We start from the raw sequence: 25487 nt of genomic DNA on the forward strand, positions 1-25487 counted from the left end.
CTACTGCTAACTGATAAGTAGTTTTGTTTTTATAAAGACCATATAAATATTATTCGGCACCCAAGATAAGTCAATTTAATGATGAACACTACCATTTCCCTTGTTTTTATAAGCAGTGATGTCCCTAACAAAATGAAAAGTTTAAATATTTTATTAAGAATTGCTGAATAAACAAATGGCAGCAAGTAAAACTCATTAGTTATGACCAATTAAATCTGCAATTAAGGACGAAATATAAGATGTTAGTCAGTGGACACAAAAGACAATCACTGTTCTGATCACATGATAAATTTGGTGCTAAATAAGTGGTTTTTCAGCCTGAGATTGCCGATATGATAATAATAAAATTAACGTTTTTATTGCTCAAATAAAATATAACTTTTATTGTGTGTACAGTGTATCAAACAGACAAATGGATACTGGTATGGAACAAAATGGAGGCTGTTAAAAATACTGTTTAATTATATACGGGTAGGTAAATATCTAGTCTCTCAGACATGCCAAAATCAACAGTGGACAATGAAGCATGATTACATATTTAAAAATCAAACATTGTCCAAATAATTATGTCGAATCGTATGTAAATTGTTTGCTAACAAAAGAGAAAAAAAAGGCTAATGATAATCACATTCATATATTTTGTTAATTTATGCATTAATTAACATTACTGTAATATTTATAGTTTGTGTATGCTGATCTTAAAAATTTGCTTGGTTTGTGATTGTGTTACATAAAAAATGCTTTAATGTAAATATTCAGCTATAAAAATTTTGGCTGCCGGTACCTAGTTATAATAAATGAGATCTATTTTCATTTATTCATTCTTAATTTTTCTTTCTTTCTTGAAACTTTCTTTCTTTCTTTTCTCCTCCGATCAAAACTTGCTCAAGCACGAGTAATAAAATAATTTGGTACATTTAAGTCACTAAAAATATATCTGTATATCTGTGAAAATATGTTTATGTATGTATATGTATGAGTGTATGGATATGTATGTACATGACTACATTACAAACACTTTGTAAGTCAATGATTCAAGGCACCTCATCCTTGACATTGTCACATTGATCTGGGGCAATTAAAAAAATTAATAAATTTAAACAATAAATAAATGAGATATTTATATTTTATACATGTACTTTAGTGCTTATGGTACATGTTAAAGGATTATGTATGCTGTGGTAAAATATAGACATTTATTGATGAAGAAAATACCTAATTTTAGCACTTTCTTTTCTTTCTCTTTTTAAAGCTGCTACGATACCTGATATCTGTTATAAAAGTGAGCCTGAATCGGCAGACTGTCAAAATGCAAATGATGTTGAGCTAAAATTTGTTATGGATGCCATATATTAGCTGTCTGGTAAGCAGTGGTTTTTTGTTTGACACCAAAATTTTGTAGACTTTTTAAAGAACATTGCGAACATATATTTCATATACATAGATTATTTTGATGCAGACTTTTTACAGACTGAAAAAAGATGATTGTGTTTTAAAAGTATTGTTTTTTATTATTTAAAACTGGACCCAGCAAACATTGTTAGCTGTTTTGTACATTTAATTAAAACAAATGTATGAAAAACATAGATTTACTAAACATCGCAATTCTTTAATGGGCTTAAAATAATGGCAAACAATTGAAATTTTAAAAAACCCATATATGGGTCACTCCCACCACCACCCACCACCCCCCCTCCCCCCAATACCAAAATAATTTGTTAACCCATTTAGTTTTGCATTACTCTGTAAATGATGTCTTAAACTGAATCCACAAAAAAAGAAGAAGAAGAAATGTGTTATGTGAACAAAACTATCTTTTGTACAAGTTTCAGAAAAAAAGCCAAAGTGTATAAATATTTTCTGCATTCCAGAGTGTTGGTATGACAGGATCATCTTCACCGACCCAACTTCGTGCCATGATGTAGAAGACAAGTGATCTGGACTGCGACATACAAGTAATGCATGATGGACCCAAACAGTGATGTGTGGCCAGGTTTTCGTGCGGCTTCACAGCGCACAGAGCGGTGTCTTTTGGGTAATGAGGAAGTCCAGCTGCCCGAGTTATTAATAGAACAGGTTCGGTTAATATATATTTTAAGAGTATTGCAAATGTACAGATCTTTATAAAATGGTCACCTTTTGTCTCAACCAACTATGTGTTCCTGTTCCTATGATCTCTGCTTGGTTCATTAAAAGATGTGGTATGTGTTGTTCTGTATGTGATGAAATGGTGTATGTAGTAACAGCACAGTGTTTTTCCTACATCTGGTTTAAATATTGCTTTGCAGAATCCTCTGAAGTATTTCAAAATCTTTTTCAGGGTCACATTTTTAGTGAGGTGTTATCACAGAACACATGGGAGACAGTAATCACTGATGCTCAAAAAGAAGAGTTAATGGTATGTTATGTGTAGTTCAAGACTAATTCATAGGTGTCAAAAGTGTTCCCACCCACCCCCACCCAATTTTAAAGCTGTCATAACCAGAATATGCACCCACCCACCGACCCACATTTGAAAAGTGATTTACTAACTGTTCTTACCACCCACCCCTACCCAATTTTAAAGCTGTCATAACCAGAATATGCACCCACCCACCGACCCACATTTGAAAAGTGATTTACTAACTGTTCTTACCACCCCACTACATACATGGTTCATATGGGTCCTGGAAATTCTGGAATTTGCAGATGTTATTTTCTGGGCCTAGAAGTTATGAAATTTTTTGTTGGGTCATCAAAATTCGTGGAAAGTAAAAAATGGTTGATAATTAAGGTGGGTTTTTTAAAACTTTAAATAAGTGTTGAAGAGATGGCAGTAAATGGCAAAACATTGTAATATCGGATTACCTTGATCAATGATTGGACAAAAGTTTTAACTCTTAATTACTGTTTGGTACTTTGAAAAACCCCGGTATATATATATACATTTCTTTAACGAAAATTCAGGATGTTGTCACTTAACACTCGGTAGGTTTGCTGTTCATTTCCTTTTGTCCATAAGTTGTATAATATTGTTAGAACCAATTTTTGTGTAACAGTAATTAAAATCTGTTTTTAAGAAACTTCTTCCCAAGTTTACTGAGAATGATGCAGAAGAAAAGAAAGAGACTGTGAGGTAAGATTTGTGTGCATGTGTCATTTTTGAACTTGCGTGTATGTTTTCGTGAGGGTGCTATTTAGGACTTAACCATGAATTTTGTTGTTGTTGAGGGGAGTGATTAATTGGTTCATTAATTTATATTATGGTGAGTCATTTAAGATGTTATATCCTTTGATAAATTGAATCCTTTTGTAGTACTTAAAAAAATATTCACATGCTATGGGGAGCTAAATACACTCCTTGAACTTGTCTCCGGGGGAGCCAGTGATGCCTTCCTTTAACCTGCTAGGTCTGCTATTTGTGTGTGGTGTTGGTTTGCATTTAGAAGTACATTGCTCTCTTAATTCTAGGTGAGAAATTTTAGACAAAAGCAGTTTCGCATATCTAAACAATAATTTGAATATGCACAATAGCAACAAATAATAGTGCAAAATTATATGAAAAGCGAGAGGAGAAACACTCGTCACTTTTCATTTTTGATGTGTATATATGTTGGAGCAGGTGTGGGTGGTAACGTGTTTGTGCTTGGGTGAATATGTTTGTTCTTATGGATCATGTTAAAGGGACACACCCTAGTTACGGCTAGTTGTTAACCATTACGGCGTTGTTTTTCGCTATTAAACCCATTTTTTCACAAATAAAATTGCACTTTACTTACATTTTATTATTTAGAATACACATTTCCATTCACCTGAAGTGTTTTTTGGTAATCCTTATAATCCTGATGTTTATAAAACCATAAAATGCATTTTTAATATTTCTTAAAAAGCCGCGTGCACTCGAGAAAAAAACGTTAAGCAAGCGAGGTCCAATCTATTTTTAGAGGGAATCTTCCTGTGTAAACGTCACAGACGTTGGTATACCACGTGACCGTTATCATTTTGGTTCGGTTTGTTTTCTCGTGCACGGTTCGTGCAATCAACATCCGATTTGTTGTTGTTTGCTTGTTGTTCATTTGTGAGATTTTTCTTCACAGTTCGTGAACATTTTCAGTAACAATAAAGTTCAGACAAGTAAGTATCTCAATACAAAATGTTACAAACCCTTAAAACCAATAATTTTGCTAAGTCTTACGATATCTGGAGAGGGGATACAACCAGGACAGAACAGTTGGAACATGTCCAATAGAGGTGAAAGGAACGCACCCCAAGTCTGTGCGCACTCCGTGAAATTTGTCATGACGTAGGCATTGTTGTGCTTCGAGTGACATCTACCGGTGACATCAGAATACTAACTTTCAAAATTATTTCAAGCAATTGGGACATGGGGATTCCCATGGTATTTATCGATATAAAACCTGTTTTTTCACTCCATTTGATAAAAACGTGATCTAAGTGTGTTGCAGGTTTGTAGATTAACCAAATTATAATTTATTTTCGCTGGATGGAACTAGGGCGTGCGGCTTTAACTTGTCTATTAAAAAAAAAAAAAAAAAAATTAAAACAAAAAATTAATGTGTTTAACAGTAAGCTGTAATTCATGTCAGGAAACAAATGAAATAGTTACGTTAATAGTGATTGATATTAATTTTCTTTCACCAATCAACATGTCTGGTGTTCATTTTTACAGGAGATTGTTTTCCGGTGAAGATTTTAAGTTTGGAAATCCACTCACTCAGTTCCAGGCTAAAATGAGAGGTGAGTTTTACACTCCAATTTATTTTCAAGAAACCTACATAATAAATACAAATTTTGGATTTTGTGATGCAGTTTGATTTTAATCACTGTGTTTGATCACCCAGTGTATTTCATTTATAGGTTTGAACTGTCATTATTGTTTTGTTGTTTGAGTGACTTGTATTTGTATTCATCTCTGGTCATCGAAACTAAAACAGTCCTCTTACTCCATCAAATATCCTTTAGGATCGATCCCCATCGGTGGGCCCATTGGGCTATTTCTCGTTCTGGCCACTGCACCACAAGGTATACCAAAGGCCGTGGTGTGTGCTATCCTGTCTGTGGGGTGGTGCATATGAAAGATCTTTTGCTGCTAATTGAAAAAGAGTAGTCTATGAAGTGCCGACAAAGGGTTTCCTCTCTCAATATCTGTGGTCCATAACCATACGTCAGATGCCATATAACCATAAATATAATGTGTTGAGTGCGTCACTAAATAAAACATTTCCTTCCTTCTGTCAATATCCTATTCATTTTTTGGTAGACTTTCTTCACCATGAACAGAATCACGGCTAACTGAAGATCACTCACCTGAAATCATGCTAAGCAAGTGATCACATTAAATTTGAAACAAAATGTATTGAAAATGTTATTGCAAGGAGCTAAATTTGTTGATCTCCTAAAAATTATTTCAGGCGAGTGTGGAGGAGAGTGAGAGTGATCACTCACCTTTCCTGGTAAAGACTGTTAGAGGTATACTACTTGAATGTAATATAAAATAAACACTTCACATGGCTCGAACTTAAGAAGATTTCTCCCACGGAAATTTTTAAAAGAATTGCCATGGGTGAAACAGTCCACCAAGGGCAGTTTTGAGCCTGCCTATGGCAATTTTGTTAAATGTGACATTTGCAGCAAGTAAACATGACTGAAAGGCTATCGTATTGTATAAATATTCTACTATTTCAGATGGCTACCTCTCGCCAGACATTGCCAAGTACTCAAGTTTGTGCAGAAGTTACAAATATCGTGAATACAAGTTTCGCCAACAACGATACTATTCTGACCTCCTCAAGGATATCATACTTGCTAAACAGGTGCAAATGTAATATTAAAAAATACTATAAAGGACAGCATTTTGTAAACTGTAATAATGAATATATGGATTGTAGATTGTTTAATTTTTAATTTTTAAATTTATAAGTTGATTACATTTTAATACTGCCTTTGTAAAAGGAAAAATTTGTTGCAAGAAAAAAAAGTGTTATAGATGTGTGAACCAGTAATTGTGTTGCCTTGCATCTCTATGTAAACTGGGGCTAGATTTAGCTGTGTCGCTTGAGTGTTCGCTTGAGGTGCTTGCATTGTAGGTCCATTCAGCTGGTTGGGTTTTTCTCGTTCCAACCAGTGCACCACAACTGGACAAAGGCCGTGGTATGTGTTTTCCTGTCTGTGGGAAAGTGCATATAAAAGGTCCCTTGCTGCATAAGAAAAAATGTAGCGGGTCAGAATTACCAAATGTTTGACATCCAATAGCCTGTCATTAATTAATCAATGTGCTCCAGTGGTGTCCTTAAACAAAACAAACAAACAAACTGCATGTAAACATTAAATAAATTTGCTCTAAAAATGAAACTCCAATAATTAAATTGCAAAGCATTATATTTAAGCAGATTAAATATATAGTATTCAAACAATTCTTAATGTAAAGCATAGTGTAATTCAGTTGTATTTTCAGTGTGCTGATCAGTTTATTACTTTACTTTATAGTTATTGTGTTTTCTTCTTTTGAATAAACTCTGGTTTTATTAATTTTTAAATCTCTTTTTGCTTCAGCAAGTACTAGAAGAGGTAAATCATTTGGCACCTGATGAATCCATTAAAATTCATCACGTTCCCACACCTCCGAAAAATAAATCGATGGAACAGAAAGTAAAGAAGAAATACATCCGGTAAGAGTAAGTCAGAAAGTGACATGATAATTTAGTTTTGATTTTGTAACTATGTGATCAACTACAAGAAAGAAACTGAGCAACTGAGTGAATTGTGTATTTGTAACTATAATAGCAAGTGACAGAACTTGAATGAATTGTAGGTTTATAACTACATAAGGAAGTAATTGGTAACAGTGAATTATGTATATTTTAATAATACAAATAATTAACTAAGAAATTGCATACATTGCACATTTGTAATTAAAAGAGCTAGTAACTGAGTGAATTTTAATATTTCTGTTAGAAATGTGAATTGTGTATTTGTAACTATATACGCCAATAAGTGAGCATCTAAGTGAATTTTATGTTGTAATTATGTGAGCAAGTAACTAAGAAACTGAGTGAATTAAGCCTTACAAGTTGAGCAATTTGCTCAATTGATACATTTGTGAATTGTGCATTTATATTAACACACATTTGGGTCACTGATTGAATTGAGTATTAAAATTGTCTGGCAATATGAGCGACTGATTGAGCAAGTGAATGAATTGTGTATTTGTAGTAATATGAACAGTTAAATGAGTGAATTGAGTATACATTGACAAGTGATTTTCTCTTAATGTGCAGGTTACTGAAAGACATCCGTGAAGAGTGCGGGGTGGAGGAGACGTCCTCGGAGGAAGAGGAGGAGTCAGTCAGTGAGTGACAGTTACTAAACAGTGATTCATTACCATGATTACCCCACTCCCACAAACCCCTCCACTAGTACACAGTTACAGGAAGTAATACATGACTAGGTTTCCCCCCCATCACCCCAGCCAGTACACAGTTACAGGAAGTAATACATGACTAGGTTTCCCCCCGTCACCCCAGCCAGTACACAGTGACTGTATGAGCGTGTTAAATGTATTAAATGTTTTTCAAAATACATTGCGGTGTGCTCTGCATTAGTTGATGGATATTGTTTTTAATTGGTGTGTATTTAGTCTTTTAAAGTTTTAATGTCAAATTTTATATACTTTTGACATGATTTGTGATCACTATTGCAGGCCCAGTCCAGAGAAGCCGACGTCAGTTGTTTAAGTCTCTTGGTCCGATCCCGTCCCCCGAGCCAACAGTACCTAGCGTGTTGGCAACATTTGCTTCAAAACCAGTAGCTGTGAATGGAGATATCGCAGGTAGGTTGTAGAGCAGCAGAGTAGTAATCTACTGAATCTAGTCGTGATCAGGGACAGGATTTACCCGAGTAGGGAGAGTGCTCACCTGAAGTGGGTGGATCATAGGATCAAATCTCCTTGGTGAATCCATTTGTTTTTTTTACCAACCCAAAGTTTATTTTGTTTAACGACACCACTGGAGCACATTGATTAATTAATCATCGGCTATTGGATGTCAAACATATGGTTATTCTGACTCGTAGTCATCAGAGGAAACTCGCTATGTTTTTCCTAATGCAGCAAGGGATCTTTCATATGCACTTTCTCACAGACAGGAAAGCCTTTGTCCAGTTGTGGTGCACTGGTTGGAACGAGGAAAACCCAACCCAACCAGAATGAAATGAATGAATGGAATGAAATGAATGAATGAATGAAAACTACATCAGCTATTGGGTGTCCAAATAATTTGATGATCAAAATCGATGTAAAAATTGAAAACATTAAAATAAAACAGTGTAAAGAGCTGCCTATGGAAAAGTACATTTAAAAGATCCCTTGGGGAAAATGGCAAAATGTCAGAATTAACAAATGTGACTAGTAGTGTAGTTTGTATTGTATATATTACTAATAGTTCATAAGACTAATAGTTTATATTATATATATTTCTGACAGCCGATGTGGCTAGTAGTACAGTTTGTGTTGTGTGTGTGTATATATATATATATATTACCATACTCTATGTAATGTTTGTCTTGGTTTCTATTAACTAGGCTCAAATCTGACACACGTCAAGCGACAGCGACCAATCAGCCCCGTGGAGATAACTGAAGAAGATTACCACATGATGTTACTCAAGCACAAGAAGAAGAAAGCAGAAAGTGCTGTAAGACATGTTTATTGTGTTTGGTTGTGCGTCATTACACAACAAACAACTAATACAGTTAGAGCTATAATGTTCATATCAAACACTTGAACAAAAAAGTATAAAATGCACTAAGGACTCCGCATTGTTGGATTTTGTAGTAAATTTCAAATTTTATTATGATCTGAAACTGTTCCTGACCTTGTTCTTTGATGTAAAATATTTACATTTTAAGACCATGTGAAAATGTTTCCAAATTTTGTTTTCAATGTCATTTTCATATCTGTGGAAGGAAATGGTTTATTTAACAACACACTCAAGACATTTTATTTACGGTTATATGGCGTCAGAATTCATCTCTGTGGTGTCCACTGGTGACCGATATTCTACCATTTTTATAGAGCCTAAAGATAGGCTGGACAGTTTATATTATAATCAGCAGTTTTGAAAGTAATACATTGTTTTCTGTTAGAATTAATATTTAAAATGTTTCCAAAATGAAAATAAGCGAGCACATGTTACTAGTTAATAAATGTCTCTATATAATATTATAGTTAATTGTTGAATATTTTCTAGACACTAGATAAAGCTATTGTAGACACTAATTAAGGCTATATTTTTTTAGACACTTGTCAAAGCTGTATCTTCTAGACACTAATTAAAGCTTCCGATGCCATATAACCGTCTATAAAATGTGTTGAGTGCATCGTTAAATAAAACATTTCCTTCCTAATTAAAGCTATATCGTCTACACACTATATAATGTTAGACACTATATGTTAGACACTATATGTTAGACGTGCTGTAATGTTCGAGACTGGTCTAACATACCTCCTTATCTAGGCTATTGTGACCTAGATCAGTGTGACAGTTTATTTCATAATGAGAAAATTGCTCTTTAATAACGTCATCTACTCCCTGAGTTATGAGCAAGACTGACTGCAGAGGTACTAACTGTTGTTATTTTAGGATCTCCTGGAGCTCGACACACAGTCTGTAACACTACAGGACATCCTGAACCGATGTCAAGCCAACAGGAAGATATCTAAATCGCCTTCAGGTAGTTTTACTTTACCTTTGTTGTTGTATTAAAGAGAACTGCAGAAATAATAAATAGAATAGTTATTGAAGGGTATTTATCCTGCAACCACTGTTTCTATTGACAGATTATGATAACTGATTAAAGCAAAGTCATAAACGTACACTATCAGATTATGACTTTTGACGTCACTTATATGATGTCACACGCATAGATACATTACAAAATTGCTCCTTTGACCATCGTACAATGTGGCTGGAATAACAGCAATGATAGCTTTTCCCCATAATCTCTATGGTCTGCAGGATAAAGATAATAACTAGTAAATGACGTTGGTCGAATGAGAAATTCCACTTGGCAGAGCCTCGGAGAATTTACCATTCTTGCCTTCACAGGATAAAGCAGATATCCGATGTCATTAAGTAGTTATTCTCTATTTATTTAACTAGCAATATAAATAACATATTTCGAAGTACTTTCTCTTTGAAGATCAGCATTTCGGATATTAGTATACTTTCTTGTTGAAAAACACTTGCTTTCAATAGATTCATGATTTGAATATATCATATGAACAAAATGATTTCTGAAAAGGGATTCAATTGCATTCTTTGATATATGTTTGTGTTTATATTTTGTAATGGGAACTGTAATGTCCGAAGTAGGGTAACGTTAGATGTGAGATATTGACTTGTATATATAGATGTAAGATATTGACTTGTATAGAGGTGTGATATTCACTGTTATGAATGAGAGATGTATAGTACACTGGCATATTTGACTTGTGTTGAAGTGAGATATTTATTTATCTAGATGTTAGATGTAAAACACACATATATGAAATACAGTATTGTTGTGAGATCTAAGAGTAAGCTGTTGTGTTTGTGTAGGTTCATCTGCTCAGATATCTCCGGTTGCGAAGAAGAAGCTAAAGGTGAGAGACCGGGAAGACCGGAAGTTGAAGAACAAGCTGAAGACAGAGTTACCGGATTCCAGTTGCAAGGAGAGACTCGGGTCTCCCATGATCGACGGCGGGGATGAAGATCTAGAAGTCCCATCTGATTTACTGCAGCGTGATGAGGGAGGTGTGCCTGACTTCCCCCTGCCTGAGTAAGTTTGTTTGATGTGATAATAGAGGTGTGGGTGGAATAGGGAGATAATTGATTTACTTCTACCTGAGTATCAATAAAATGATAATAGTGGAGGTGGCAGATTTACTGCTACATGAGTTTGATTGAATACAATGTGATAATTGGAAGTGCGGTTGAGAGTTGGCTAAGTAAGTTTGTTTGATGTGATAATAGAGGTGTGGGTGGAATAGGGAGATAATTGATTTACTGCTACCTGAGTATCAATAAAATGATAATAGTGGAGGTGGCAGATTTACCGCTACATGAGTTTGATTGAATACAATGTGATAATTGGAAGTGCGGTTGAGAGTTGGCTAAGTAAGTTTGTTTGATGTGATAATAGAGGTGTGGGTGGAATAGGGAGATAATTGATTTACTGCTACCTGAGTATCAATAAAATGATAATAGTGGAGGTGGCAGATTTACCGCTACATGAGTTTGATTGAATACAATGTGATAATTGGAAGTGCGGTTGAGAGTTGGCTAAAACTGATTGAATATGAAGCTAAATAATGATGACACAATGTCCTGTCATTGAGTGTAAGTTTTTAAACTTGCCGGTCGGTTCATTTTGCATTTGTGGGGTTTTTGGGAGCATCATTTTGCCAGGTATGTTTGCACAGCAGTATCATTAAGTAATTATTAACAAAAAGAAGATACTTTTTATTTGTATTTCTTTTACAAATACAATACTCAAATAAATTTTCCACAAAAGTTCAACCGGAAGAAACATATCATGGCATTACGTGTTTTCAATAGGATCAGCAAAAGACATTAACAAAAAAAAAAGGTGAAAGATATTGTCAAAAACTAGGAAAGATGTATATGATAAATAGACCATTTCATGGTGTTTTTTCGAATACAATTTTTATTTTGTATGTCAGCTTGTGATGTGTGAAAACCATATTTTCACTCATTGCTTAGCAATTTGTGAAAATCATATTTGAAAAAACACCATGAAATAGCCTCTATAAAGTGTGATACGGGGTGTGAGTGGGGGTTGGAAGGTAACTAACTTCTCTCCACCCCAGAGTTAATGTATTAGACTTAATACAGTGTAATAGTGAGGGGTGGGCGAATGGGTGCCTAACATCACGCTACCTGACTAAATATATTTACATATTTGAATCAATACAGTGTGGTGGATGCTCGATGTTCCTTTACATGAGTAGGTATGTTCAATTCCGATGGGGTGTACCCAACGTATCTCTATGCCTATGTGTAGCTGATATTACTTCCTTCTTGTCGGGACTATTTCAGGACAGGGTCCAAGCTCAGTAGTTTCTTCAGCTTGTTGCGTGATCTAATTTGTGAATGCCCCGACCAGCGAGTCAGCACAGCGAAGGTATTTCATATCTTTGTTTTAACACATTGTGTTTATAATTATGTTTTGTATCTGTATCTTACTATGTAGACTAGTGAGTCAGGACAGCGAAGGTATTTCATATCTTTGTTTTAACACATTGTGTTTATAATTATGTTTTGTATCTGTATCTTACTATGTAGACTAGTGAGTCAGGACAGCGAAGGTATTTCATATCTCTTGTTTTAATACACAGTGTTTATAATTGTGTTTTGTATCTGTATCTTACTATGTAGACCAGTGAGTCAGCACAGCGAAGGTATTTCATATCTCTTGTTTTAATACATTGTGTTTATAATTGTGTTTTGTATCTGTATCTTACTATGTAGACTAGTGAGTCAGCACAGCGAAGGTATTTCATATCTCTTGTTTTAATACACAGTGTTTATAATTATGTTTTGTATCTGTATCTTACTATGTAGACTAGTGAGTCAGCACAGCGAAGGTATTTCATATCTCTTGTTTTAACACATTGTGTTTATAATTATGTTTTGTATCTGTATCTTACTATGTAGACTAGTGAGTCAGGACAGCGAAGGTATTTCATATCTTTGTTTTAACACATTGTGTTTATAATTATGTTTTGTATCTGTATCTTACTATGTATATTAGTGAGTCTGGACAGCGAAGGTATTTCATATCTTTGTTTCAACACATTGTGTTCATAATTATGTTTTGTATATTTATCTTAGTATATAGACCAGTGAAAGTATTTAATCTCTTTTATACGCAGCGTCTAATTTCCTATGTTTATCTCAATATGTAGATCTGCATGTCGGTGCAGTGAAGGTATTTCATATCTCCTCTTTATACAGTGTCCAATTACAGTTATAGAGATACTTTCTATTTTTATCTCAATTTGCAGACTTTTATCTGAATATAAAGTTCTATATTACAGTGCCCCGACATAGTTGGTTAATGTAATTTTTTATGATTATTACCATCATACCTCAAAAAAAAAAGTGATTTTTTATTTGTTTTATTATGATGAATATAACCACTGTACTTTGATAATGTGAGGTGTGTGATTGTTATTTATGATGGCTGTAACCACTGTACTTTGATAATGTGAGGTGTGTGATTGTTATTTATGATGGCTGTAACCTATTTGTAGTTGGAGGAGCGAGTTCGAGAGTGGCAGGAGTCCCCATCGAGTTCGTTGAACACCTGGTTCTTACTGCAGCCCAACTGGGTGGAGTCTGTGCAGTCCGCGCTCAAGTTCCTGTCGGGAGATGTGTTGGGTAATTCTCGTTCATTTCCATTCATTCATTCATCCATCCATCCACTATGATATGTTTTACTGATAAAAACAATTAAACCTGATGTTGGCCTAACTTTTTTTTATTAAAATCAATTATACATTGATGTTGGCGTAACCAGCTGTTAAAAACAGTTCAGCATTGACTGTCACCAAGTACTAGTATTCATTAAGATTTACAGGTAGATTCCATGCATTTTTCACCATTTTCATCTTGAGGGAGTGGGGACAGGGTTGTAGTTCAATGGTAATGTAGTAGCCCAAGGTGCAGTGTGTTGTAGGATCAGCTGACTCTGATGGGTTTGTTTTGTGTTTCACCCCAACCAGTGCCTAACTGCTGGTACGTATTCATTTTATGGTACGTATTATCCTGTTTAAGGAAAAGTGCTGCACATGTAAATGATCCCTTGCTGCTGTGTATAGGTTTCGGCATGTTGGTCAAACGCTGATGTACATTTTATATTTCAGGTTTAACGGTTGAAAACTTCATTCCGTTTCTTGACTACAAGGAGCGCGCTCAGCACTGGAAGTGGATCGGGGAGGGTCGTGATAACAACATGGAGCTGGCGCGACTCAGTCAGCACTGGCTGCAGCACAAAGACGACGGCATGGTCGACCGCGACACCGCTCAGGCTTCACCACTTCCACTCAAGTCGTACGTTGTCTCGCAGTCACATTTCTTTCATCAGCAGTTGATTGTTGAGGGCGAGTCTGTATATCGAGGGCTAAGAATCAAAACTGAGTCTGTTTGTTATGCCACTATTTCACCTTTTGTTTTTAAATGTAGTTAATTTTGGATCACATACGTGTAATATGGTGGATGGAAAGATATATAATTTTAATAAATAAATAAAATTTTGGATTTTTTAGAAAAACTCATTAATCTGAAAATAATTACTGGAAATAGTCAGTTATGGTTGTCAGACCATGAAGAATCTACAGTCCAAAAGAGAATGTTTTTGAAATATGATTATCATCCCTGATATTTGCTAAATTTATAATAAGATTTAATTGCTGCATCATTTTGATTCAGATTACTGAATGACATATTTATTACTTTGTTTGATTCAATCTTTTAGTGTTAGTCTGAAAAAATGTCAAGGTAAAAATTATTATGATTCATCGGTTATTTTACAAATTATTGCATTAAAAATGCCCACTAATAATGATTACGTAAAGAAAAGAAAAAATCCAACACAAATGATAGTTACAGTTGTCTACTAGTCATATAGTATTAAAGTCAATAATAGAGTATACTACATTAGTTATTTAGTTTTTTTTTTACATAGAATTGAGAGAAAAACTTGTAATGTTTTTTGTTGTAATATCTTTTTCAGAAAAACAGCCTTTGTTGTACGACCAACGAGTCATGAAGAAAAAGTCACTTTTCAGGAACAGGTCTGTAATTTAAACACACATGTTGATTCGTTCAAAACAGTTTTCATCCAGTCTTCCTGCTTTTTTCTTTTGTTTCTCAATTTATGTAGACATTAATAATGCCCCATTGACTGAAAATCATAACACAATGGAAAGACTCTGTGTTAACAATTCGCTTGCTACTGTAAAGAGAAAACAAATCTTCCCAAAGCCTGGTGAGTGGCAAAATTATTAAAATATTTTAGATGGATTTCATTGAATTTATTTATAATTGACAATGTGGAGATTTTGATTTAAATCTTGATTAAAATAAGGGCTTCGACACGGTAGCAAATCCTTCTGGCAGTATGCAGAGTTTAAATAACCAATGATCATCTTTAGCTTAATGTAAATTTTGATTAACTATAAATTAGTATCTTATTTGTTTAAGTAATGTTATCTTGTGTTTATATTTTAGAAGAAAAGATTTGACAGTATTTTATTGTGTTTGTATTTTAGGAGAAGAAAAGATTTGACAGTCCCCACAAAGCGTTTATCTATAGACTGCACGGCTACGAGTCTGTGGTGGGGCCTGTTAAAGGAGTGTACAGCAAGGACAATGCTATGACTAAAGCAAGGGAACACACACTGCTGGTGTCTGAACGACCTCCGTTTGTCACGATACTCACTCTAGGTATGCCGCTTACAGTTTCAGCTAAATACTCTTGGTAGTTGGAGAATAGAGTGGAGAAATTTGGTAAAATACCAGACATACAAAATGCGCCCCTGACATCTAGAATTTGGAGTGTTTTGTTTTACAACACTGGCATAGGAAGTGAGGGTGGGGCATGTGCCCTCCACGTTTCAGATAGTTTGCTTTATAATAGTGTAAAAGTGTGTAAATATAAAAGTGTGCCCCTCCCCCCCCCCCACACACACACACACATACTTTTTGGTACCTTCCACTGTACATTTTGGTACCTTCCACTGTACATTTTGGCTTCAAATATAATTTGTATGGTTTTTGGTAAACAGTACCGGGTAACATAAATTGATTTGATCACCAGGTTACAACATAAAAAAGACCACTAATGGCACATATTTTTGCAGGCATTGAATTAAAAAAGAATTATTAGTATTCAGCTGGAATTGTAAGAATGATGTAATCTGATATTTTGGGATTCTATGTCTTATGCTTCTGACCCAATATCTGGGATACGAGGAAGCATGGAATCCTAAATTCAATGCCTGTTATTGACAATGAAATAACATAGATCACAAATATTTGATTATTAACAACTCTCCTTTCTGTTGTCAGTGCGTGATGCTGCTGCCCGCTTGCCGAATGGCGAGGGGACTCGTGGAGATATCTGTGAACTGCTCAAAGATTCTCAGTTTCTGGCTCCCAATGTCACAGACACACAGGTTTGTAGATTATAAATATGTAAAAACATCTAATAGTTTGTAGGTACTAAAGAACTAGGTTATTTTAATAATGTATGCTGAACCATGGAATGTACATTGCAATAGGATAATTTGCTAAACATTTTTGTTTTGAGTATATGTAGGGAATAACTGGTTACTGTCTTAAGATATCAGCTTTATCCTGCGAAGGTTACAATGGCGAATGCAGTGAGGCTCTGCCGATCTGCATTCGACATGAGAAGGATAAAGCTGATATCTTATGACAATAACCAGTTATTTCTTTTATCCTGCAATCCTACAGGAATAGTTAGAAAATCATTATTTATTCCATTTTTGTGTACGCAAATCGAGTATCGTCAACCTAGCAAGGCTTTTGTATGACGTCATACAAGATACATTACGTCATTCTTTGTAAGACGCTAGCTACATTCTGTCACATTCAAAAAGTGTTTCTAAACTCCAATTCATAAACAAATATACTAGTTCTGTATTGTTATCGCAAAACTAAAATTATTTGCATTTACTGTACTAAAACAAATGATTTGAAGAGTATGTTTATTGAAAATCTAGTCTGATGTACTCGAGTCGAGTCGGGCTCATGTCACGTGACCTATATTTTTGGTCACTGACCAAAAATATAGAGATTTATCTAGTCATCATATCTTGACAATGAACACAGTGATTGGTAAATTAGTCAACCTGATGGCTTTGTAACTTGATTATAGAAGACAATTACTGTTTTGCTTTTGTTCAAATATTAAAAATCTACAAGCTCCAATAGGCTGTGATTGTTTGAACTAATGAACTGACATCCTTGTTTCTCAGATAAACACTGTGGTAAGTGGTGCCCTTGATCGGTTACATTCGGAGAAGGATCCCTGTGTGAAGTATGAGGTGAATCGCAAACTCTGGATTTACCTACACAGGAGCAGAACAATCGAAGAATTCGGTGAGTACACATTATACTGAAAACAGGCACATATTGCTTATTACAAAGCAATAGTGAGGGTTTTGTTTCTTTGATGATTCCTACCTTTATCTTCATGACATAAAATGACTTGACTGTAATTTGATATAGTTACCAGGTAACATCTTTTGTGCAAGGGATGGGATGTAGCCCAGTGATAAAGCGCTCGCTTGATGCACGATCGGTTTGGGATTGATCCCCGTTGGTGGACTCATTGGGCTATTTACCGGCCTTGGTGGCGGCGTGGTAGGCCATCGGTCTACAGGCTGGTAGGTACTGGGCATGGCATGGGATTTTTAATCAAGATACCGACTCCAAACCCTGAGTGAGTGCTCCGCAAGGCTCAATGGGTAGGTGTAAACCACTTGCACCGACCAGTGATCCATAACTGGTTCAACAAAGGCCATGGTTTGTGCTATCCTGCCTGTGGGAAGCGCAAATAAAAGATCCCTTGCTGCTAATCGGAAGAGTAGTCCATGTAGTGGCGACAGCGGGTTTCCTCTCAAAATCTGTGTGGTCCTTAACCATATGTCTGACGCCATATAACCGTAAATAAAATGTGTTGAGTGCATCGTTATATAAAACATTTCTTTCATTGGGCTGTTTCTTGTTCGAGCCAGTGAACCACGACTGGTATATCAAAGGCTGTTATATGTGCTATCCTGTGGGATGGTACATATAAAAGATCCCTTGCTACTAATGGAAAATTGACATTTAACTCAGTCATTTGAGTGCTCGCTTTAGGTGCTTGTGTCACAGGATCGAAGCACCTTGATGGATCCATTCAACTGATTGGGTTTTTCTCATTCCAACCAGTGCACCACAACTGGTCAGAGGCCGTGGTATATGTTTTCATGTCTGTGGGAAAGTGCATATAAAAGATCTTTTGCTATTAGGAAAAATGTAGTGGGTTTCCTCTGATGACTGAGTCGGAAATACCAAGTGTTTGACATCCAATAGCCGATGATTAATTAATCAATGTGCTCTAGTGGTGTCGTTAAACAAAACAAACTTTGTAAAATTTTTCCTCTCTAAGACTATGTCAAAATTACCAAATGTTTGACATCCAATAACTGATAATTAAACAAAAACAAAACAAACTTTTGTGCAGATTCCTTTCAGGGTGTATACTACCAAATCAAATCCCACAGACGACAATAGTAACATATGTGGCTAAAACTCCTACCTGCAGTGTATCAATCAACATAAACACCACAGATATAATACTACCACCCCTCACACTTAAAGTAAATCAGAAAAAATTGGAGGTCAAGCTGCTTGTTTCTGAAATAACGAGTAGCGTCTATGACTACCCTAGTTCCGCACAAAATTTGAGTACTTTTTTTTTTTACAGGTACCCCATACATGTTTCAAGCACAAGGCTACTTGACACATTGGTACTAGATGAAATAAAATTACATATTTTTTTTACCCAGATGAAACTATTATTTTTTACATCCAACACACTCACATTTATAACCAATCACAGGACTTCTGGTGTTCACTTCTCTATCAAAAGTTGGGTGCACCTCGAACTTGACCCAGCCGGAAGTTATTTGGTTTAGTACCACCTTCAAAAGTTGGGGTATGTGCTTTCCTGTTTCTAGCAGTGTATGTCATGATGCAGGTTTTTTTCACTAAAAGAAATAGTTCAGTGATCATAAGTACCCTGTTTCTGATGTGTAATAGCTGTTGATTTAACACTGAAGTTACTTTCCAACCCAGTGATTACATCCTTGTACAGACTTAATAATGGCTGACATATGAAATCAAAACCCCTTTGTGATATAATTTGATTTGTTTGTTTTTGTAATAACTGTTGAAAAGTGTGTTCACCTCATCAATGATGCTAATGTTTTCTCGTGTAATTTTTTTCAGAACGCATTCATCAAGCACAGGGTGCAGCTGTGAAAGCCAAGAAGTCGTTACAGAAACCGAAAACCCCAAAGATATCTCATGTAATTATTCATGTTTGCACAAATTATCTTCTAGTGGTCTAACATATTCATAAAATGAATTGCTGTTCAACATAAAATTGTAATACAATTTTAGTCTTCCTAATAACAAATCTTTGACTAATATTTTAATGTTCATAAAATGTTAAATTTTATGATACATTTTTAGATGGATTGTGATAACCTTTTTTGCTTAACATGGTAACTACTAGTAACACTTTGGAAATAAATGAGGTTAACTACAGATAATTCTTCTTGAGTTTGACTAAATCGCTAAACACATGCATGAGTAGAAAACTGACATTTTTAAAACATAAAAAATAAGTTTGTAAATGACTTCTAATCTATGTGTATTTGCTAATTTTGTATCCTTTTTTTCTTGCTGAAGATGAGATACAGTTCATATTTTCTCGATGGCTGCATGTTACATTTATTTACTTTTACTCACATATTTTTACAAAGTTTATAAATATGTTTTTTTAATTTTAATGAGAGTTTAAAGCAGTTCATTTTAGTTTCACATTGCAGGAAAAATTGATACACTCAGACTTACACGTTTGTAGCCAGATGTTTAGTATTTATGGCCATTATTCCCTGATTACAGTTTTTTTTTAAACAAACATACTATTCATATCCCAATATAGGTTTTAAGCTAAATGCAAAATTTGGCCAGACAATCTGTAGTGAAATTCAAGTAACATTTAGCTAAACAGAATTTTTTATTTTAATAGCTATCGACATATAAACAAAACACAGTCTTCGAATTGCCTTTTTGACAAATTGGTAATGACATATATTCAACATATGTAACATTATATCGCATGTGGCAATTTGGTGAACCCTGCCAATATTTCATGATTTTCATTATGGTAAAATTGGTGAAATTTATTATGAAATTAGTGGTAACAATCAGCAATCAGTTCCTCAAAATAAAAGTAATGCTTAAAAAATGTTGCTGAAAATACTTGCCAAAAATCAATTTTTCAACTAAAAATTTCTCAGCCATAGTTTCTGTCAAAGCTGTTTCATACGCTATTATTGCCTTGTACAAACCAGCAGGAAATATGAATTAGTCAATGTTAAGCATTCAGTATATGGTATTTCAACTTGTACGATGTTGAGCAGCATCTCGCCTGCAGTATCCTAAAGGTTAAAGACTATATGTCCTAGTTCACTAACATTTCGGTGGTAATTTTATAAGCTTCAGTTAATTAGCACCAAACCAGATTGAGTTTGTTTAATATTATTTTATTGTTCAGTTTGTGTGTGTGTGTGTGTGTGTGTGTGTGTGTGTGTGTGTGTGTGTATGTTTGTCTATGCATCTGTTTACTGTTTTTCACAAATACTCATTATATTTTGTATTTTTAAACAGAGTAAAGAAAGTTCGCAAGCTCTAAACAAGTCGGTGACAACGTCGTCAGTTCTCTCAAGTAATGAAAACATCATTGTTGATGACCTGACGGCCTCTGCTCTTGGTGCCACTCCCACCACCAAGAATCTGACGCATGCAGCCTTCTCTGCCTCTCTGCGGGCGCCGCAAATGAGTCCTGCAAAATCAACTACCTCCCCCAAGACTGTTGGTGCTGCCCTGGGCCTGACAGGCATATCTGCTGCCGGCAGCACGGGCGGCGACCCAGTCACCCACTCTGCCCTGAAAACCACGACCCAGCTGATAAAAAGCCAGACGACCTCCTCCCAGGCAGCTGGTCTGCCGAAATCGGTGTCCAGTACGATGGTGACAGCGTCCGGTTTACCCAGTGCAATTGTGACTTCACTAGCTCAGGGCAAGACGGAGACGTTGATCACGCGCGCTCAGGCTCTCAACATGGGCCTGCTTGGGACGAAGAACGTCATCCGACACAGCAGTGCAATCTCGGCCGTGTTGGGCAATGCCACGGGTCTTCACGGCATTGGGACTAAAGCCGAGGCTGTGTTACAGAAACACACTGTGCGCAGCGTCATGAACGCTGCTGGCAATGTGGTGACAAGCGTGTCCAGTCCCGGGTCGCCGTCCTTGACCTCCGTTCAGGCTCTGACGGCCCAGGCGGGACTGGTGACATCGCTGTCGTCACACCCAAGGACGAAGGAGAGCGATTCCATCACGGTGGCGAGACTTATACAGCAAGTGTCGACGACGCCACACATGGTGGGCAACCTCCTCACCACACAGAACCAGCGCGTACAGATGGCCAACCCCAGGACCACCACCATCAAAATACAAGGTAACGTTTGTCCTGAAAATACATGGGATTATTCGCCCTCCCAACCCCATAACCACCACCATCAAAATACAAGGTAACGTTTGTCCTGAAAATACATGGGATTATTCACCCTCCCAACCCCATAACCACCACCATCAAAATACATGGTAACGTTTGTCCTGAAAATACATGGGATTGTTCACCCTTACAACCCCATAACCACCACCATCAAAATACAAGGTAACGTTCACCCTCCCAACCTCAGGACCACCACCATCAACATACAAGGTAACGTTCACCCTCCCAACCTCAGGACCACCACCATCAAAATACAAGGTAACATTCACCATCAGAATACAAGGTAAGGTTCACCCTCCCAACTCGGGACCACCACTATCAAAATACAAGGTAACGTTCACCCTCCCAACCTCAGGACCACCACCATCAAAATACAAGGTAACATTCACCATCAAAATACAAGGTAACATTCACCCTCCCAACCTCAGGACCACCACCATCAAAATACAAGGTAACATTCACCCTCCCAACCTCAGGACCACCACCATCAAAGTACAAGGTAACATTCACCATCAGAATACAAGGTAACATTCACCATCAGAATACAAGGTACGGTTCACCCTCCCAACCTCAGGACCACCACCATCAAAATACAAGGTACGGTTCACCCTCCCAACCTCAGGACCACCACCATCAAAATACAAGGTAACATTCACCATCAGAATACAAGGTAACATTCACCATCAGAATACAAGGTAAGGTTCACCCTCCCAACTCAGGACCACCACCATCAAAATACAAGGTACGGTTCACCCTCCCAACCTCAGGACCACCACCATCAAAATACAAGGTAACATTCACCATCAGAATACAAGGTAAGGTTCACCCTCCCAACTCAGGACCACCACCATCAAAATACAAGGTACGGTTCACCCTCCCAAATCCAGGACCACCACCATCAAAATACAAGGTCATTTTCAAAAAGAAAAGAGCAGTTGTGTGGGAGAGGGTCTGATAAATGCCTGAAAGTTGTAATCCTAAAATAACCACCATCAAGATAAAAGTATTGTTAACTAGCTACACCCAAATTCAAGGTTATGTTTACCCTCTCAACTCTTAAAACCAAAATGCAAGGGATTGCTCACTTCTTAAGTCATTAACTTAAAATTCGAAATAAAGTCCACTCCCCTATCCTCAACTCAATTCCATAATGATTACCATCAAAAATACTACTTAGTGTTATTTTAGTCCTAATCATATAAAATTTATTTAACTAATTCCTTCAATACCTTTTGTTGTACCAAGATTATTTTCTGAAAACTTTATGGTTAAGGTTTTTCTTAGGTATTATGATACCTTCTTTGACATTTATTTTTACTGCATCAGTGCTTTGTTTGGTTGGGTTCTTAATAATTTTACTTCTGGCTCCAAGTAATTTCAGATTCTTAATTGAGTGTGTTTTTAATCATTTGTTTTGCTGGGATGTTTTGAGTTATTTGTGATTTTACTTATTATTGTCAGAATAAAGAAATGTTGCATGTGTTTACAGCTAGCAACACAGTTAATGCCGGACTAGTGGGGACCACGGGGATACCGCTGGAGGCTGTTCTCAACCAGAGGAAGATGGGCTCGACGGTGTCGGTGGGTCAGTCGTACCAGACCGTCCAGCAGCCCAAAGTGGTGTCCGCCACTCAGCACGGGGGAATCGTGGTCACTCAGCTCACACCAGGCAGCATCACACTCAGACCAGGTAATAGTCTCACCATAACATTGTTACACTGAGTTATGGTAACAATATAACACTGAGACTGAACAACATTGTAACACCAAGACCAATGTAACACTGAGACCCAGTAACATTGTAACACTCAAACCACTTGCACCTGTGTTAAAAGTTGTACACACTACAATAAGCAACACACAGTAGAACTAAAACCACAAAGTTGTACACACTACAGTGTAAGACAGTAACACATAGGGCCAGTATTTTTTAATTTTTAGGTTTACACACAAGAACTTTTGTGCACAAAGGTAGGAGGAAGGAAAAAACCACCTGTTTGGGGTGTATCAGGGGAGATTTTTTTTTTTCTCTCACTGTTACCTTACGAAATGTGCCACAATAGACTAGAATGGTAACTTTTTTTTTCTTTAGAGCTATTTGTAGAAGTCAGCGGCTAAAAAATAAAAGTGAAAAATACGACTTTTTTATATATTTTATTTGAGCAAAATTTACGTCGGCCACCGAATAATAAAAAAATACTGGCCTAGTGGTGTAGAACACAAAATTGTGCAATGAGGTAATACTTAGAAGTGTAAAAATTTATAAATAGAGGTTATTACCAGAGTGTTTTTCAGTATCGTCAGTATTATATATTAGGAATACAAATTGTATTATGCGAGCATAATACATTATTTTTATTCCTAATATATGATATTGACGATACCGAAATACATAAGGGTAATAATCTCTTTATCATATAATCTCAAGCTTAATACAAAGTGTTTTTGTAAACTGTTCACGCAACTTTAATTCCAGTCCACCATTACTAGATATTCAAATGATGTAAGAATATGTGGCGCGGTGTATTTTTGAATGGAAATGATGTCAAACTTGAATGACGTCATTTTGGATGTCCTTACATCAAAATAAACTTATGCCTAACGTTTTTTGTTTTCTGAATGCTGGACAGCTTTTAGTGTCAAATTGCCATTGAAATGTTTTTATTTGATGACTATGAATGCATATGTCAATCATGGAGTGTCACCCAAGTACGTTTGCTTAAAGGTCAATAAAATTAGTACCGAGACTTCGACTAATTTACATCTAATTTGCAAAGTTATCAAATTCTTAAAGTATGTGATCTGAAAAATATCACATACTTTGATTGCACTGAAAATGTAAGATATTATATGATAAATCAAGTTATTCTTTTTAACAAGGGCTGCTTGAGTTAGAAGTGCAAGTCTGAACAAACCAGTTTTAATACGCTAACGTCACAAAAAGCTAGGTTAACACTTGTTTTTACATATTGTCTAGGAATACCTGGTGTTGGGCAGCCGAAAGGTGTAACCATGGCAACTACAGGTTTGGTTCCTCAGTTTATTGTACAGCAAGCTCCACACACTGGCAAACCAGCTGACGGTACCTCACCTGCTGTGTCACAAGGTCAGTATTATTGTATTGGTATATGTTTTTACACATGTTTAATTGCTGGCTCATTATTACTTTTGTCTTGTTACACATTACTTCAGTTTAACTTCTATTTTAAACACGGTTGTAAACATTGATTGGAATTATTCAATAAAAAGAGGTGTAGTTATTACCAACCTGGTGTCATATACTTGTGATCGGTTGCCTTGGGTATGGAATGTAATATGTGAACATGAACCAGTTAGGAACATGGTGAAATGATTTTAACTTAAGTTAAAGATATACACATTCAGTTTTAATGTTAATTGCGCAGCAGTTAATTTGTGGTTCAGAGACAAAGCGATCTTAGCACTAAGATAACCGTAAGTGCATACTAACAGGAACAGGGCTCTGATCTTCAGTCCATTTTGATGATGTTCTTTTTATATTGTTATGGTTATTCATAAGCCTTATTGAATCATGATGTATTCATTTGACCAAATCAATTAAAATTTGTTAATCCATGTGGCAACATTTCAGATTGTTAAGAAGATTATAATTTGACACTTTAAAGTTATTGCATAAACTTGAAATGTGACTTCGGGGCATGGTACAAGCCAGTTATTGCATAAACTTACTGATGGTAACGTCATAAGTAACTAATGAGTAGTATGCATGGTTAATGCACACTTTCAATGTTTTGATCAACAGCATATAGTCCATGTGTTAACAAGTCTATCTGTTGTCATTCAAAATGATGCATCGATGCATACTTCTAATAAGTTTATGATGCTGCCTTGAGTAAGTTTATGCAGTAACTGACTTCTACCATGTACATACGTAAAATTGCAAGTTTGGCTCGGTGAGAGGTGGGGTTTAAAAAGTGTGCCATTAAACTTTTATTTATGAAAAAACAACCAAAGAATTGCACAATGAAACATTTAATTTATCATTCAGAACCAAGAAGTCATCCTCTCCA

General features: G+C 36.0%; 1 protein-coding gene across 1 annotated transcript in view; it reads left to right on the forward strand.

Annotated features, from left to right (window-relative positions):
- LOC121374927 (nuclear factor related to kappa-B-binding protein-like) overlaps positions 1-25487 on the forward strand; it is a 29359-nt gene that overhangs the window by 1301 nt on the left and 2571 nt on the right. Inside the window, exons 2-24 of the mRNA XM_041502068.1 lie at positions 1253-1363; positions 1872-2076; positions 2321-2398; positions 3060-3115; positions 4670-4737; positions 5686-5813; positions 6553-6668; positions 7278-7348; positions 7700-7828; positions 8578-8690; positions 9639-9729; positions 10596-10815; positions 12096-12180; positions 13313-13439; positions 13925-14111; positions 14794-14854; positions 15332-15506; positions 16131-16237; positions 17063-17186; positions 19083-19162; positions 20532-21381; positions 22928-23128; positions 24416-24544. Of these exons, the coding sequence (XP_041358002.1) occupies positions 1963-2076; positions 2321-2398; positions 3060-3115; positions 4670-4737; positions 5686-5813; positions 6553-6668; positions 7278-7348; positions 7700-7828; positions 8578-8690; positions 9639-9729; positions 10596-10815; positions 12096-12180; positions 13313-13439; positions 13925-14111; positions 14794-14854; positions 15332-15506; positions 16131-16237; positions 17063-17186; positions 19083-19162; positions 20532-21381; positions 22928-23128; positions 24416-24544 (3310 nt within the window). The 5' untranslated portion in view covers positions 1253-1363; positions 1872-1962. The remainder of the gene's footprint in view (positions 1-1252; positions 1364-1871; positions 2077-2320; positions 2399-3059; positions 3116-4669; positions 4738-5685; positions 5814-6552; positions 6669-7277; positions 7349-7699; positions 7829-8577; positions 8691-9638; positions 9730-10595; positions 10816-12095; positions 12181-13312; positions 13440-13924; positions 14112-14793; positions 14855-15331; positions 15507-16130; positions 16238-17062; positions 17187-19082; positions 19163-20531; positions 21382-22927; positions 23129-24415; positions 24545-25487) is intronic.

This window comes from Gigantopelta aegis, chromosome 6 (assembly GCF_016097555.1).
Source record: "Gigantopelta aegis isolate Gae_Host chromosome 6, Gae_host_genome, whole genome shotgun sequence".
Lineage (NCBI taxonomy): Eukaryota > Metazoa > Mollusca > Gastropoda > Neomphalida > Peltospiridae > Gigantopelta > Gigantopelta aegis.